This window comes from Catharus ustulatus, chromosome 1 (genome assembly GCF_009819885.2).
Source record: "Catharus ustulatus isolate bCatUst1 chromosome 1, bCatUst1.pri.v2, whole genome shotgun sequence".
Taxonomy (NCBI): domain Eukaryota; kingdom Metazoa; phylum Chordata; class Aves; order Passeriformes; family Turdidae; genus Catharus; species Catharus ustulatus.
The window spans coordinates 125,889,516-125,907,812 of NC_046221.1; the positions used below are offsets into that span (position 1 = coordinate 125,889,516).

Genomic DNA, 18,297 nt, shown 5'->3' on the forward strand with positions numbered 1-18,297 from the left:
TTTGTGTGGGAATCACACAATCTCTTGTGGACAATTTTGTCAATAATATTATTGCTGCTACTGTTTGTTTTCTTGCCTTACTGCTGTTTCTAGTAAATTGTTCTTATCTCAACCTGTGATCTTTACCTTCTGTGCCTCCAGTCCTCCTCTCCAGCCTAATGCAGGGTAAGGGGGAGTGAGTAGTGATGTATGGCTTGGAGTGCTTTCAGAGGGAAGACTAAATTGGAGAATACCCTTCCTACACTATGACATCTGTAGAGTTGGTTTGCCACTTCTTGGTGGGGGTAAGCCAGGAGTCGTGGAATTATTTAGGTTTGGAACAGACCTTTAAGACTGAATCCAACTGTTCAACCAGCGTTGCCAAGTCCATCATAAACCATGATCTTGAGTGCCATATGTCTGCATCTTTTGAATACCTCTGGGGATAGTGACTCAACCACGTCCCTGGGCAACCTCTCCCAGTACTTGACAGCCCTTTCAGTGAAGACATTTTTCCTAATAACCAACCGACAGTAATTTCAGGAGTGTAAGGCGCACCGGGGTATAAGGCGCACTTGCGGGTGTTGGCAAATTCCCCAAATTTGTCCATATATAAGGCACTCCAGGATATAAGGTGAGCTTTAGTTTGCAATGAGGATTATAAGCCGCACCATTTTAACTGAAATTTTTCTCCCAAACCGGGAGTGGCTTATATGTGAACAAATTTTGGAAATTTCCCAACCCGGAAGTCCGAGTCAGCAGCAGCCCCGAGCCGAGCCGGAGCCTGGGCAGCAGGGCAGTGGCGGCGCAGCACGGCACTGCCCGGCCCCGGGGGGCGCGGCGGCGGTGGCAGCGCCCGGGCACGCCCCTCTCCTTCTTCCCGGTGGCAGCGGCCAGGGACACCCTTCTCCCGCTTCCCGGCAGCATCGGCCAGGCATGCCCCTCTCCCTCTTCCCAGCAGCAGCGGCTGGGCACGCCCCTCTCCCTGTTCCTGGCGGCAGCGGCCGGGCACGCCCCTCTCCCTCTTCCTGGCGGGAGTGGCTGGGCACACCCATCTCCCTCTTCCTGGTGGCAGCGGCCAGGCACACCCCTCTCCCTCTTCCCGCTGGCAGCAGCGAGCAGACCTGGGGCCGCTCCCTGGCGGCCGCCCTGAGCAGGGCTGAGCCAGTAAACCCCGTGGTCACGCGATTCTGTTACTAACTGGCAACTTTGTGAAAGTTGCATGCGGGTCCTCGCTGTGAACAAAAGTGTGGCTAATAATCCGGTGCGGCTTATATATGGACAAAAACCTAAATGTTTGCCAACACCCGGACCTGCGGCTTATAATCAGGTGCGGCTTGTAATCGTGAAATTACTGCAACCAATTTGTAACAATCACGCGATTGCGTGTTTTACTGGCAGGTGCTCAATTTGCAAGCTCAGCTCAGCCCGCAACTCACACTTCTGGGTTGGCAAATTTCCAAACTTTGTCCATATATAAGGCGCTCCAGATTATAAGGCGCACTTCTGGGTTGGGACCAAAATTTTAGTCAAAAGGGTGCGCCTTATATGCATGAAATTACTGTAATCCTCCCCTGGCACAATCTGAGGCCATTCCCTCTTGCTCTATCACTTGTCATGTGTGAGAAAGAGGCCAACCCCACCTCATTATAAGAACAACGATAAGGTCTTCCCTGAACCTCCTTTTCTTCAGGCTCAACAGCCCCAGCTCCCTCAGCTACTCCTTGTAAGGCTGGTGCTCCAGGCCTTTCTCCATCTTCATTGCCCTTCTTTGGACACAGGTCAGCACATCAAGGTCTTCCTCATAGTGAGGGCCCCAAAACTGAACACAGAATTTGAGGTGTGGCCTCACCAGTGATGAGTACCAGGGTGTCAGGACCTTACCAAAGGTTAGGGCTTACTAAGTTGCTGACTCATGGAATATAAGTTACATGTGATTAGAGCCAAATTTTCTATTCTGCACTTCAGTTTTCACAATAGTTGTGAGAGGTCAAAATATTACTGTATATGCTCTTTGACTATTTAAAGTCATGGTACTGTCATGAAGCTTTTCAGTTGTTAAAATTAAACCTTTCTGTAACTAGTTAGGGTGCTGGTGGCACTGTACATAGGATTGTGTTACAGACAGAAACTAGGAGATGTGATTTAAAATTGCCAAGTCTTAGCATGGGTTGAGAAGGTAATTATACTTGGTAATTTATCATTTATTGAGATTTGCCACTAGTGAAAAGAATACATGAAATAGTTTGCTATATATATCTAACAGAGAATGGATACATTTATTACAGAAAAAATTGAATTTTTAGATATATACTATATGTATATAAATGTATTTACAAATTTATATTTATAAATATATATACACAATAAGCATGTTATATTTACTTGCACCTGTATAGTTAAAAACTAGATGGCAGAACATAGAATTTTTATTAATGAAATACAACAGTATGTATGTGTATAGATGCAAAAAATACAGAGATACTGTTTATCTGTGTCACAAATATGTGCTTTTCAGTTTGAGCTGAATAAAATAGTTAGGCCTCTGTTGTGATGTGTCCTTTCTCAGGTTGCTGACTGTTCTTTTCTACGTGGTCTTGAATATCTTCTGAGGGATAAAAAACCTAGTAGAATTAAGTACCATTTCCATGCTTCTGTTGAGGACAGTATGAATTAATTTCTATGTTTGCCACAGTGATGTGGAAATAAAAGGCCAAGTTCTTCTGTACTACAACATCAAAGCAAAACTTTTCTAGAGCAGAACCATCAACCCAGCTACCTCTCCCTATCCAATATTTCTTTACTATCCTTGTATTTCAAAGAATAGATTGGCAGTACCTAGGATAACCCTATGGGCTTACTGGCACAAGAAATTGAGAATAAGACTAAACACTTGGATTTGCTTGAATTATCTTTTTGTTCTAAGTTACTCAGGAATGTGTGTCTCTGCAGGTCTGAAACCTTCTTAGGGTACTATTTGCAAAATTTCAATTCTCAGGACTTTATATGCATCTGTGTCAGTTTTGGAGGGTACCCTGTAAAATGCCTCACTAAGAAAACATCAGTACTTCTGTGTTTCCTTTGTACTCAGGTACTGGGAAGACATCTTGGGAAAGCATTTATCTTGTGTGAGATTTTTCTGTTTGAATCCTAAGATGTTTGTTACCTTATCCCAGTGTTATTTTTCCCTGAGATACTTATCCCTGTTATTTGACACTGCTACATAAGGGGATATCTTACAAAAGTCGAACACAACAATAGTCCTCAGTAGATTTATTGTGTATTGGATTATCTGCCTTCCTTTTTTTTTTTTTAAAGGAAAGCTTTTCTGCTGTATCTTAGAGAAATTGCAAGGCTGTAAAAGCTAAACTAACATCACATTTGGAGACAAAGAGCTATGATTTCATTCTGGTTCACTTCAAATGGATTAGAAAATATTGCCCAAATTGGGCACCATGCCAAGACTGCCATTAACTTTTCCCATAAAATATGATTAAGGACCTTAACAAGCATTTAGTAATTAAGTGAAGTGGTTTGGAAATTTATATGCTGTCCACAGGTTGTCATGTTCTGTAAAATACTGAAGACAGTTTTTATGAAAAGCAATAAAAATAAAGCACTTGAGAAACATCTGGGAGTGTTATCTGATGGGGAAGGAATAGTTTCACTTGTAATAAGATATTTTGATATTTAAAATGAATGTTGTACATAGTTGATTTTTTGTTTGTGTTCTTTTAGGTTAATGAATAATTGCCTGAATTAATGGAGTAATTTCTATAATCATATATCCCATTCTAGTGTCCATGTTCTTCATTTTATACCCTGGGTTAATTATTTTCCATATACTCCATTACTTTAGTGTACTGTTCCATATTTGGTTTCTGGTTTCATTTAATGCAGATGAATTTGCTGGAATAACAGTCAGTCCAGAGGGATGGGATTACTGAATAGTCTCTGAATGAAGGAGATTTTCCTATTGTACGGCAGGAAAAAGCAGTATAGGCTTTCAGTCTGATAATGTTCAGTGGAGAGCAGGGTGAAGCTTTGTTTTGTAGCTTTGCTAACAAAGAGAAGAGGTTGGTCTGTTGCTGCTGAGGTAGCTTTTATGTGCTGTGGCCACTCAAAGTGATTTATGAGTAATTTTCTGTACAAACCTCTTTTCCTTTCAACAGTGCCCAGCTTCCTTTGGTACAGAGTGCATTGTGGATCATGCAACAGGCTTAATGGAATAACAGAACTAGATTAGCTTTGCTGTGCTTTCTGAGGGAATTAATTCAAACCTCAAATGTGGGAGAAGTTTTTTTTCAAAACTACAAACAAATAAAAGGTGGATGGATTTTTTAATCAACTGAATTATTCCAGATTATTGAAGAGTAACAGGTATTCAGATCTGCAGTATGCACCCCTGCCCAGCAAATGTGCAACAACGCAACTTCTCTCCTAGACGAAATCATTAAATAAGAGGAGGAGCAATTTTAACCTTATTAACATGAAACAGTGCTTGAATGATTGGGGGATCCAGCTCATCCTCTTGTTTGAGAGTTAGGATGCAAGGAAACAATTTTTTCTTTGTGTGTGTGGTGGGGTTTTTTTTAATTCTATGTTTTTTTTTTTGTTAAGGTTGTTATTTTCATTTTTTTCCATATTATAGAGCAACTGAAATTTGGCTGCCAAACTCCTTAGTCCCAGTCTGGATTGTGGCTCGTTTGTGACCTTTAGTCAAGTCAGTTCCTTGAGCACACACAGTGGAGCTAGATCACAGTGATACCTTGATTTTATCACTGGAGAATCTCTCTTTTTTCCCTATGTGTTCCACAGTTCAGTTGGATTTCTCTTGTTCTGTTTTATTTAAATGTTGCCCAGAGTTTCTACATTAGTAGCTGTTGCCTGGTTCTCACTGGTAGGTAGAGAGGCTTACCAAATACTTCTATTTTCAGCTGCCACAGGAGATTTTAGGAGCAGTACAACCAGCAGAATGAGTTTTGTGATCAGAGAAATGTGGAATGGTTTGGGTTAGACAACCTTTAAAGATCATCTGGTCCAGGTTTACTGCTGTGGCAGACTTGTGTTGCTGCAGAGGCAATAAAACCTGTGATCTTATCACAAAGATATGTACAATATTTACCTGTGAAATGTTTAATGATAGCTCCTCTGGTGAACAATTAAGTTGTTTATAAATTGGAAAGTTAAAACAAAAATTCCTCTAGGGTTCCTGACTTGAAGAAGACATGTATAATTCATATTTGTCCCCTGTAGGGTTTATGCTTTTTTGTTTAGTTTTATGTTATGAACATGTATGTTTCCTCTGTCAGTACTGTGTTTCATGTGTTTCAAGGGGATTCTGCTTTTATGGTACTGCACTTACATACAGTAGATATAAAAAAAGCTTGCAGAATGCGAAGCTCAGGCACTGTTTGTATGTCAGTTTTCCCAAAGTCACTCTTAAAATCTATACAGTTGCCACAGACTTTTCATGTGTAGCTTTGTTAAAAATCACTTTCAGATCGTGTTTTTTTCTGGTAACTAGACATTAAAGTTTTGCACTGTACTGTCAAAGGGCAGAGGGACAGTTTTTGTCTCCAGAACAAAAAAAAAGTTCCTTATTACTTTAAAAGGAGTCATAGTGCCTGTTTATTATTGTATTACTCCTTGACCCTCTCCTACCATAAGGTAAAAAACCCTCCAACCTTAGGATGATGTCTAAGAATAGTCCCTTGTAGAAACTTTGTTCAGGACTTGAAACAATTAGTTTTTGCCTTACTCTGTCTGTTTTTTCTTTCAGGGCATTCTACCTGGACAAGTCAAACTTGCCTCCAAATTCAACATCTAAAGCAGCTTATATAGATAAGGTAAATACAAATGTTAAGTGCCTAATTAAACTCTGTATGTTACACACTGTGTTACTGAGAATTTCTTTATTCCATCAAAAATTCCACCTGTGTTTTTGGGGTAGTTGCTGCCATGTTGTTTCTTTATTAACAGGTGTGGCAGGAGGGTATCTGTATTTGAGAAGAGGAATCATTACTTTCCTTTTTCACTGTGCTTTCAGAGCAATGCAACTGCCCTAGGAGCATATGGGGTAGGATGGAAGAGGACAGGTACAGGCAGAAATTCTTTCTTCTGAAAGCTGGAAGTGCTTTCCCAAAATAAATACCCCTTCAGCATCCTGCTCAGAAGACATTCTTCTGAATCTTCTCATTTAGGCTTTCTTCAAATGCTTTCATCTGTCTTTAAACCTCTGTGTCTGAGAGATCCCAGGGCTATAAAAATTCATTTAATGCTCTCTTCTCTCATTGGAGAGTTAATTCACGTATTGCACCCCAGTAGGGGGAATAAAGAAATTCCTGGGGTCTTGCCTACAAAAGTGATTGAGCTACTGTGGCTTGAGAAACAACAGTGCTCATCAGCTGAGCCCTATGGCAGACTAAAATTTTCTGTCAGTATCATCCAGCACTGCTGTTAACAGCCTGGTAGTTCCTGTTTCTTGGATCCATACAGGACTGCACACGAGGGAAGAAGGACATTCGCCACTCCTTTCCTGGGGAGTCAGCAACTTGCCTAGCACTCACAGGTGCAGCAGGGGATGTTTAGCTGTGAGGGAAGGGCTTGTTACCCCAAAACCTTTTCCTATTTCAGCAAAAAGTTCAAGGGCATGAGAAAAGCATCTCATAATCCACATCTGACCAAGGGATGCTAGGTTAAGCTAATGCATTTCTTTCACAACTGGAGCAAGCCAGGAGTTGAGTGCATGATCCATTTTTGGCTGTACCTTTCTCTTTATTGTCCGTAGCTCTGCATTAGCAGATGACACCAGCTAAAGTCGATTTAGACAGATGCAAGTTAAACCAGTAGGACCTAAACCAACTTAAATCTGTACCCAGGTTTAAATATGCTATTTGTTACAGCTGATTTTCTTGACATCTATGCTTTTCAATGCAGTAACTATCACAGGACAAAGTGAGGCTGGCATTTCTCTAATTAGTTAAAACTGTCCTTAGGGAATTTAATCTGTCTTTTGAAAGATTAATTCTTTGAGTAGCATGGGGGTTTGCTGGAAACTTTAAGTGTTTCTGGGATTTTGGAATTAGGTGGTCTGAAAATTCATATTGTGAGCATCTTATTTACACAAAGCACCATAAGATACTGGTTTTCATTGCTAGATCACTTTTGAAGGCTCCTCTTCTGACACAAACTTTGCACTTGAAAGCTGCCTTCTTTACTTAATTCATTCTTATTATAGTGATGCTAGGATTATGCCAAGTCTTGCGACAAAGTAAACTGTTCTTTCTTGTATGTTTTTGCCACATCTGTTAATTTTTATTTTTGATGTTCTAAGACAGAATTAGGAACTAGATATTTGATAAATAAAGGACTGTTGTCATAAATGTAAGCTGATTTTCTCAGCAAGTCAATTAACAAGTCTTGGTATCTATATGTGTATGGTAGTAAGTTGCCTCTTTATGACTTCCCTTCTTTTCGCAGTCCATCAATGGATACAGTACTCATGAGTAAATTGATTCTATTGAAGTGAAAAACACTTCCATAGGCAGGACTGGGAATGAAACAGTCAGTGATGGGAAGAACTGAAAAGCTTTGGAAAGCTATCATATGTTGTGTAACAGAAAACTCTGTATTTTGTGTTTATGTCATGGAATTTGGCTTTCTCAGCCAGACCTGGCTTTCTACCTGCATCTCAGATGACCTCTTCTGTTAGACTATTTCATGTGCTCTCAGGAGCAAATATTCACACCTCTCTCTCTCCCTCTCTTGCAGCTGATGAGGCCTCTCAATTGCTTGGATGAGCTTTACAGGCTCATAGGGTCCTTTATCCGATCCAAGCGCACGGCTGCCTGCGCGTACACGGCCTGCAGCGCTTCCGGGGTCGGACTGCTCTCCGTGTCCTCGGAGCTCTGCAGCAGGCTTGGGGCTTGTCACATCATCATGTGCAACAGCGGAGTTCACCGGTAGGACAGGTTTTATTTCCTCCTTTTGTTGCAGTCAGTCACTCTGTCATTGCAGGTTGGAGACTTGTGCTGGTTGTGCATTGGAGGCAGCTGGGGGGAGGGCATACACAGAAGGTTTTTTCCCTGGGAACTTATGGGAGATGATGGGACCAATTGGAGACTGGTTTGGTTGTTGACAGCCTGAGAAACTAATTGGAGAAGTTAGTTTGCCTCTGTGAATTCACATTTTTGAAGCAGGAAAGACCCCAGGAAATGAACTAGAACCAAGACAAGACTGCTGCTCTTTTAGAGATGGATCTTACACTAAATATCTAATATCTTACATGAAATGGCAAGTACACTTGATAGATTTGTGGTGAAATTCTAGAATTGTGTTTACAGTGATTGACAGAAATGGACAGTACAAGTTTTTTGGTTTGTGCAGTTTGTTCCTCATTCAAGGCAGTAAAAGGCAGAAATCTTATTTGCTAAAGTAGAAAGAGGAATGTTACCTAGATGAATAATACATTTGATATTGAACTCTAATAAGGCAAGAAATGCTGAAATTTGTATGGTATGGGGAATAATAGTAGAACTTGATTCAAGGAAAAAAAAAGAAACATAAGATATACACTTTTTGCAGGTAACACCTTATGATAGTGTTTCAGCCTGAAGGACAGTCCATGTGTTTAACAAAATACAAAAAATAGATTGATTTATAGTCAACTGAACTTTGTCATCAACCCCAAGACATTTAATAGAAAAATATATATATGATAGCATCATCACAGACCACTCTAGTACTTTAATCATATATGCCACAGGCAGCAATGTATTTATACTCCAGCTGGGTAGATTACAATTTTTTGGGACAGTGTGCCAAAAAAACAAAGATTAAAATTGGAGAGGGGGAAAAACCCCAACAAATAAAAGAATTAACAGAACAAATAATCTGATACTAGAAATATGCTCTTTTCATAACAATTCCAAACTGTAGATCAGAGGTAGCAGTATGTTAAAAATGCTGCTTAGTTTCTGATCTATGCAAGTCCTTATTTTGGCAGACTTGGTTACCAATACCTTGTATTAGAATGAGCATTACTTTCTCCTCATTTTAAGTAATATCCTTTCTTCCAAGGAGTTTTGAGGAGGGGAGAAGAAAAAAGGCAATTGCAACATAAGCTGCAATGCAGATTATCCAGCATGAAATAAAAGGAAAAACTCCATATACAGCCAAAAATATTAAGTTGTATAAAGACAGTGTTGGCTGTTTGAGAGTTGGTGTATTACTCTCTGTCAATGATACAAGGGTACATAACATACTGTACACTGTACGTAATTTTAGGGAATAGCAGGAAAAAGCTTTGTTGTGTAACACTAGTCACTACATCAGGTGAAGATGCAAATACTATCGAGCATGGGCTGTCATGACACTGTTGTTTCAGAAGACCATGATGCTATGTAGCTTTTTTCTTTGTCTTGCTTTCAGTTTCATATCTTACGTCATCAGAAAAGACTTTGGGCATAATTCTGATGGAGGTTTTCTAAGCTGGAAAAGATTGCCTCTGGATTTGATCACCGTTTCATGAATTTGTCAGCATGTTTGTGCCAAAAATTCTGATACTTTAAGACTGAAGTCAGAACTATTACTCTGTAATGTGTGGGTCACAAATTATTCAGAATAATTTGGTGACTGAGTAAAAAGTGGTTTGCTTAAATCTGAACACGAACTGTTCTGAGATGAAAAGTAATTATCATCAAATTTCTGCTCAAAACTAAGGCTATTCAAAGGTAAAGACTTCTAAAATGTCTATATAAGTGTATTTAAAATCCACAAAATTTAGAAAACCAACATATTGATTTTAAAGACTATATTATGAGGATGGAAATGAGATCTAAAAGTGTTGTGTGGGTTTCTGTCTAGATGTTAAAGGATTCATCATCATCATCTATTTACATAAAGTAAAGGTGCAAGATGCTTTTCCCTAAAACATGACTAGTTCTACTTTGCAGTGAGTCCATTTGAGTTTTGGTACAAGATAATGGTACTTCATTTGTGCATTAATGCTGCGTTTGTGGTGACCATCTGTTCAGAGAAAGAAACAACTCTTGGCATTATCACAGATATTTCAAGATAGGCCCTCCAGGAAAAACAAATGGGCTAGTTGAGAATTTGTATAAGCAGGGGTTTGTACCCTGAAGTTCAGAAGAAAACTCATGTATTTAGAGACAAGAAGGGATTCATTCACTCTTCTAAGGGAAATAAGTCCCTTTAAGTGGTTCAAGCTAAGAAAGTTTTTTAATGACAATTTCCTGAAACAACTATTGCACACGCAAACGGGATGGATGAAGAAGTTTTTCCTTAGCATTTGGAATAATGTAAAGTCACTTCATGTACTGTTTCCTCTTTCTGGTCTCCTAGGCCACATCTCTGCAGTCCAGTACTAAGTGGGCTTTGGTTTGACATTCTGAAATTGTCTTTGCCCAGACAGAAAGCTTGATTTGTTTCCAGCTAGTAGGTTTGCTCACTGAATTTTGTGCCCAGCATTTCTAGTGCTAAATTTTGCAGTGTTTTTGTGAACCAACTCCCCTTATGGCTCTCAGAGCGAAACAGTTTTGCAGCAACATAAAATCCCATGAGGAGGACAGAAGAGGAAAAAGATGCTGGATATGATCAAGTCCCACAGACCTAGAGGATTTTGCTTTATGCCTGCAATCTCGAAGGCTAAATTCTTCTGTTTGTTGGTGCAGCATTTCATCAGGGTAGATAATGTTGCAAAATAATGCTCCTTAGCTTGTTAGCTAGTTCTTTACAGTTCAAGTTACTGATTTTCAGTGAGAGGATATTTATCTCTGGTTGTATTCAGCAGTGTATCCAGTTTTCTGTGTTCCTAGAAAAGAACTACTGTGAAGTCCATGATTGCGATCAGTTGCACAACTTCACGTTTTGTAGGACTGGATCGATGACTCCTGGCTGTTTTTTAGCACTAGGCCACAGATACTAAATGAGTTGAAAACTGGTATTATCTACAGATACTACTGGATAAACAGACAGGGAAAAGATGTGATTTTTTCTTGCACATTGATTTTGAAAATCTCATTTGTCAGTCTTGCCAGCTTAAAAATGAAGCTCAACTTGGAGCAAGGCTCTCCCACACTTTTTTTAAAAAACCCTCACTTTGACAATTTCCATGATTGGTCTTTAAGGGAGCAAATGTCTGACAGTCTCTGGAAGAGTACAGGATGCTCTACTCATCAGTGTCTTTCTTTTGTTCACGGGGAGTGGGAGCTGAGCAAGGCATTAATCTGTCAAAGTTTAAATATATTTAATAGAATTTAAAATACATATATCTGTATATTCACTCAATGTACTCATCTCCTGCTGAACTGACTGGAGAGCCCTTTCTGTGTTCGCTCAATTCAGGTGTCATGGATTGACAAAGGGGCAGGGGGAGGTTCTGACACTGCTCCTGCTAACCAGAAGCAAGTCCCAGCTAGCTTGTGAGGGAGGTGCTGGGTGACAGTCCAATGCAGAAGAGGCCAAGAACTGTGAAATAGCAGCTTTGTCTGCTTTGACAGTGATTGCTGATCTCTGGATCAGCAGTGTCTTGGTTTCTGACTTCTCTGTGATCCATATTAAATTGCTTTTTACGCTGCACTAGGCTAAAACAGCTTGACAGAGTTCATACTTTTATCCCTATATCCAAGATAATGCTGGGGATTTTGAATTGCTGGTGATTGCTTTTCTTTGATTTTTATTATGACAGTATGTTTACCAATTTACATTGCAGCCTGCAATTCTATATCTGTTTCAGACAGCAGTTCTTTTCAAATACATTTTGAGCACCAGAAAACCAAGGATGGGGGAAAATAATTCCCTTTAACCTTCACTGTCCTAAGTGATGTGAGTGCTACAAACCTCCCCTTGGATTATCATAAGAGAACATGCCTTGTTGATCAACAAGAGGAACACAGCTCTAAATTAGTTCAAGAAATCAATAGTTTGCATTTTTATTTTACCTTTTTAAATCATTCATAATTATATTTCTGCCAACCAGCTGTCACCCTGTAAACAATTTTCTGCTTTCTTTGCTTGTGTTCATTCTGTTTGAAGTTGCTATCAGTCTGTACAAATGCAGGTGATGAAAGACACTTTTAAATTTTATTGAATCACGATTCTAGCTCCTGCTTCAGGGAGAAGAGCAAGACTGCACTGCACAGACATGTCCTAGCCTCCTTCCGTGCCAAAATGAAATTAGGTGCAGCAGCTGCAGATGTCTGTTCAGGGACCATAGGCCTTACAGGCTCAAAGGAATCATTTAAAGCATCCAAATGAAACATATCCCAAGTTTATTTAAATTTTTGCATTTCCTGGAAGATCAAGGGAAAAATCTTCTATAATCTTGATAAAACCCAGAAAAATCAGAGTCTTATTTTCTTTTCTGAATTTTAATTTCCCCCGCAGAAATTCTCTCCTTAGTGTTACCATCCTTCAAGCAGTGGGGTTCTGGCTGGCAGACACTTGGCTGAAGGATGAGGCAGGTTTTGCCAAGTGTTGATTATGCTGTCTCCTGTAGCTGGCAGTGATCCTGCAATCCAGCTAAACCTCCTTCATCTTTCACATTGCAAAGCAGAGTAGCACCATAAGCTGTCCATCATGACCAGCTGCCTTTTTGTGAAATCAAATGAAACAAGGTGAAAAATAGGTACTCTGAATTTGTATTTATGACATTCTATCATAAGAATTCTTCCTTTTAGATTCAGAATTTTTCCTGGAAGAATTTAGTTCTGAACTCAACGAGTGCATGCCACAAATAAAATCCTTGGAGTTTTGCAGCTGTATTTAGGCTATGAACTCCCCAGTAAGAAAGCTTTCGGGGATCGATGGACTACTTTCAGGAGACAGGTTAGCACAGACTGAAAAACTAATCCATACCCTTCTCCAGCCATCTGGTCTCAGCTGGGCTTTTAATCCTGCTACTTTCCCATTTAGTCAAGATTCTCTTCTATTTTTTAAGTGGTAGCTCTGTTATGTCTGTCTACAATTAGTGTATTTTTATGATACCATACCCACTGAGGCATAAACAAACTTTGTATAAAATAATTTAGGATAATAGAGTATTACATTCTGTTCTTGCTACCTAAAACCAACTAAATACTTTTGAAATATGTGAGAATTTGTCTTAAAATAAGCAAGACATTTAGCATGAATACTGTTCCTGCAGTAGTAATTGTTTTATTTTGCTCTGCATTTGTCTTTCATAGGCAATCTGGTACATTTTTGCTTTGTCACCTCTAGTATATTTAATATATATACTGGATGAATTACAGTCTTACTATCCTCTTGCATGTTTTAAATTCTGAGACATTATTTTGTTTAAAAAGCAATCTGAAAATGCAGAGAAGTGCATTAAATTCACTGGAACAGAAAAGATGGATCTAAGTTGCTACTATTGTGGGTTTCAAGGTGTATTTTTTTCTATTTGGTTTTCTTTTAATATTATGGATGTTTAGTAGCAGGGTTGACATGCCATGCTATTACTGTGCTCTGTAGAATCATCCTTTCATGCTTCAGTTCCTGCACAATCGCCTTGTCTGCAATACAGGTCTTTGAAATTGGTGTTTTTCACGCAAAATCTTCTACTTTACAATATAAATAAAATAGGACCTCTCGAACAACCTCAAATTAAAAACATAACCAGATCTGCTTTAATTTTTGGCATAAAGAGAGGTAAGTAAATAGCTTGAATTATTACAAGACAAGAAGTAAATTGTGTTTTTTAATCAGATTTGCCTACCTACTTACAGAGGAAGAAGCCTTTAACGGAAAAAACTTTCTGCACAGAATGAAAGACAATGGCCAAAGCTGGGGCTTCAGATGCCTTTAAATCATGTTTGTTTATTTTTAAGTATGATGGAAAATGAGAAAATAAAAGGCATGGAATACTTCAAATTTTTGGAAATGCTATTCTCCCATCAAGCAAAGAATATTTAATAGTGAAATTGCTTCCTTGTGACATTTCCAGCTGACTAGAGGTGCTAAGATCTTACAGGAAAAAAATTATTGTGAAAAGATACTCCCTGCAGTTTTTAAACACTGACAGATGATGTACGGTGAAAAGAAGTGCCTTTTTTTTTCTTCCTAGTTTTTCTTTGAAAATCTCTCTGTTTTAAAGAGGTAGCATAGTTACTTTTATTTCTGGAAATAGATTGGATGAAAATAATCTTTCAATCTACAGGAAAAAAAAATTAACATTGCCTTCTTTGTGTTTCATACTTTATTATTAAAAATTACTAATATTAAATCAAACACCCCTGATGAAAATATGTTTGTAACCTACAAAAGAATTCATTTACCAATGGTAGGTCTGATATATCACTAATAGATACTTACGTCCCAAGACTGGTTCTCTGGCTTGATTAGTTCATGCCAGCTACTTCAGTAAGTCAAAAATGTATTGAGAATTTTGTGTCTGAAAATATCTGATAGAGCTGGGTTTGATTATCCTGGTGTAGGATGGTGGATGTATGCCTGATAAGGGAGTTGGGATACCTTTATTCTGAGGTTAGCACAACTGTGTAACCACAGTGGTGCCTTTTGTGAAGGAAACCCATGCATGCTGATGCTTAATGGATAAAAGGCAGAAAATCCCTTTAACACAGGCAACACATACCCATTCTGTGTGGTGATGGTGTATGTTCCACAGACAATAACTTTTTGAATTGTTGTTTTTTATTCAGAGTGGAATAAATACACTTCATGTGCATAATAATGGCTTTCTGTATGTCCGACTGGCCGTTGGTGGATGGGTTCCATTCAACACTGATTTTTAAAGTAGTGGTCTTTCTACACTGGCAACATCTCAGCTTCAGAAAAATTCATAAAGGGCCTAAAACTAAGTCCTGAACTCCAGCAGAGTTTACTGTATTTTTGAAATATGTAGTTTAGTGTATGAACTTCATGCTTATTTTCTCTTTAATACTTTATGGCTGGCCAAATTTACCTCTGTTGAAAAGCAATGGTGTTTAGCAAAGTTTCAATATGTGGGCACAGAGAATGCAAGCTTCAGTTTTACTTGCATGGAGACATATTCCCACCATGAGAACATCTTAGAGCTTGTGGGAGAATCTTGAATTAGGCCTGCCTATACTTTTTTGCACCTATTTTTATAGTCCTGAACAACATTAGTTTCCCTTTTTAGTTTTATTGTGTCTATTTTTTTCTTCAGGTTGTTCATCAGAGTCAGTACATATTACCCAGCCATTGCTACTAATTATAAACAAATACCTCAAAAAAATTTTACTCCAAAGTGATTTACTTTAACACTAAGTTTTTAATTGCTGCATGCACTGACTTAAATAATATTCCTTCTACACATATTAATTTAATGACAGCAGAAAAAAAAAAAAAAACTTGTAGTGTAGTTGGTCTAAAAAGTGGTAAAATGTAGGAATGAGTAGCTTATGATGTACAGAAAGAAAAGTAATCAAAATAATAATGGCATAAAATTACATGTTGAGTAGAGGCTTTAGATTTTAATTAGACTAAGCATACATGCACCCTTTTCATTTTTTTTCCTATTCACATAGAACATAATTAGTTTTGACATCTCTGACTGTGGTAACTACTAAACCAATTTGTTTCACCTCATTTTTGTACTCAGGGCATTTTTCTAAGGGATATTTTGGTGCATTTTCAGTTGTAGAATGGCTGAAAGCCTAATTGAAACCTGAGAATGAGTTGGATGATTTAGATCCTTTTTACTCTGGTAACCTAGATATACACTTTGCTGCATGGCACCTCTGTAGCTAGTGAACACAAACTCTTTTCCTTTCAAGTGACATTAGACAAGATGTTGAGAAATAACCAATTTCTCAGAAAATTTCAGTCTGTATTAATATTTTACAGCTCCATTTTTCAGGATAGATGTGCATCTGTCCAGCCGATTTGCAGCCCTTTAGTGAAAATCACATCCAGTCAGAAACAAATGGACTATTGGTGATAGCAAATAATTTAATCTTACTTTTTCAGGCATGTTCAGAATGGTTTGATCCAGAAGTTGTTTGAAAGTTTGTATTTAATCTTCACATCAATACTGTCATGACTGATGGGAGACTGGGGATAGCAGGCAGGAGCAGGGAGCAGCTGCAGCCCCTTCTGTTTCTTGGAAACCAAATGGATGAAATGAGGAATTCTCAGCCCTGTTGTCCTGGGAAATCCAAATGTCTCTGCCTTGCTGTTGTAATCTGTCAAGGCAGGGAATTTGTCATTCTAACTGACATAAATTCTGAGATGATAAATTTGGGTCTTTTGTTTTTCTTGAATAAAAAAAAGGGTGAGAGGAAAAGAGAGGGAGTCAGAGCAAATTTTGATTTGTTTACACTGTAAAATCTATGGATTTGGACTTTATGCTTCCCATAACAGAATGTTATGAGGATTTTTCCCCAAATGTTTTCCTTGTTTGGCTTGTCTGGGCTGGTTGCATTCAAATGACAAGGCTACTGTCAGAGGTCAGAACTGCTTCCAGAATGCTTTGTAAACTTTATTACCATCTGTTTATCAGCTCTCAAAATGTGGGGGAAACGTGGATTATTACTTACTGCACATATTTGCTGACAGTCCTTGATACTGAACTTTGCTCAGGCCACCAGAAGAGTCTTACAAGATGGAGAATAACCAGATTTCAAATTGTTTAATAAAATTTTAGAAGTTACACTGGTTTAAATTTGCATTTCCTTAATCTCTCCATGCTTGGCAGCCCTATTGCTGAGGTACTTCCAGTTATGACTTTTCCATGGTACCATCTGATGTTTTGTGTGTGCATTTTTCTTTCACAGCAGGTGTCTAGGGCAGTTTGATTTGTGAAAAGGGGTATGTACTAATTAAAAATACTCTTTGAAGAGCTGGGGGAAAGCACCAGTATGTAGATAAATGAGTCACTTCAGCATGGACTCATGGAAAGTTAATATGCTCAGTTTTTATTTGAAGATGCCATCTCACCAATCTGGTGCAATTAAAATGACACTATATGCATGTTGTTGTTTTTTTATTAAGAAAGTAATAGCCTTATTTCATAATCACAGGACAAAAGCCATATCTGCAGTTTATATTTAACTCTGCCATTCATCAGACCTTTTACACGCCATAGGAGGAACACAAAATCTGGTGATATTAAATTGCACCTCTAATGAAACAGTATATTCAAATGCAATCATGTCTCTGATGCTATTTTAACCATTTTTAATATCTGTTAATGATTAAGAAGGTTTTTTAAAAGACAAAATGAATGTCTCTAACCTGCATTATTCTTGGATTTCACCTCAAATGTAAAATGTTCTATGGAAGAATTGTGATAATAATTATCATCACTGCTCTCATTGTGTCTTTGCTACTAATTTCATAGGATAGGTAAAAATACTATCCTTAGAATTGCCATTCTTATATGCCATGAAGAGACATCTTCAATTTTAGCACATGTGTTTCAGAATTGTACTACAGTTTTTGCCTACCTCCATAGCAGCCTCTAAAAGAGATCTTTGTTATGCTGTTTTACTCTGTCTCTGCTTTTCCCACTCTGGGTATGTCTTCATCTACACACTTGGGAGCCTTATTTCTGAATCACGATTGTCACAGTCCAAATGCAGAGGCCTCGTAATGCCCCTGATTTTCAGCCATTTCATCAGGCTTTGGATAGGGAGCAGCTTGGCAGTCTTTTTCAATCACAAAATTGCACTTAATTCTTCAAGATGACCTTCATTTAGAAGGTTCTTTTGTTGGTTTTGACTCATGCATGCAGAATATAATTTTTAAGGTTCTTTCACTCTTAAGGGTTCCAGGAAGATGGGATTTCTGGGAAACTTGGTCAGGAATTGCTTGCTTGAGAGCTGTACTTTGAACACATTAATACACATTATACCTACTGAGAAATTTTTTGCTCTTTTTATTTGGTTTAGATTATACTGTCAAACTACATTTCAGATACTTATGCTTTTTTCCACTGTCAGTAGAACAAAGCCTCTTTTGCAGTCTGCTCTTGAAGGCTGGATGTTTAAATTTTGGTGCTGGCAAATATTATGAGTATGTATTTTGTGCAATATTTCACTTTTCAAAGACAAGATGAAAACAATGTTTAGAATTTCTAATCTAACGTTTGGCTATCTTACACCTTAATCAAACACAGAAAAGATCAATACACTTTTGCTTCAAGTTAACTCTGAGGTCAGTGTATACAAGAAACTGGGGAAATGAAAATTATCTCATTACCAAGGAAAATCATTTGGCTTATAAATTTTTAATGAAAGGCCACTAATAAAACTGCAGATCAAACTTAGTAACTTCTACATTCACTTCTGTGAAACTTTTTGCTGTCCAGAA

The 18,297-nt window shown here is 38.3% G+C and overlaps 1 protein-coding gene across 1 annotated transcript in view; it reads left to right on the forward strand.

Moving 5' to 3' along the window:
- PREX2 (phosphatidylinositol-3,4,5-trisphosphate dependent Rac exchange factor 2) overlaps window positions 1-18,297 on the forward strand; it is a 173,962-nt gene that overhangs the window by 140,380 nt on the left and 15,285 nt on the right. Inside the window, exons 36-37 of the mRNA XM_033054999.2 lie at window positions 5,762-5,828; window positions 7,753-7,943. Coding sequence (XP_032910890.1) covers window positions 5,762-5,828; window positions 7,753-7,943 — 258 coding nt within the window. The remainder of the gene's footprint in view (window positions 1-5,761; window positions 5,829-7,752; window positions 7,944-18,297) is intronic.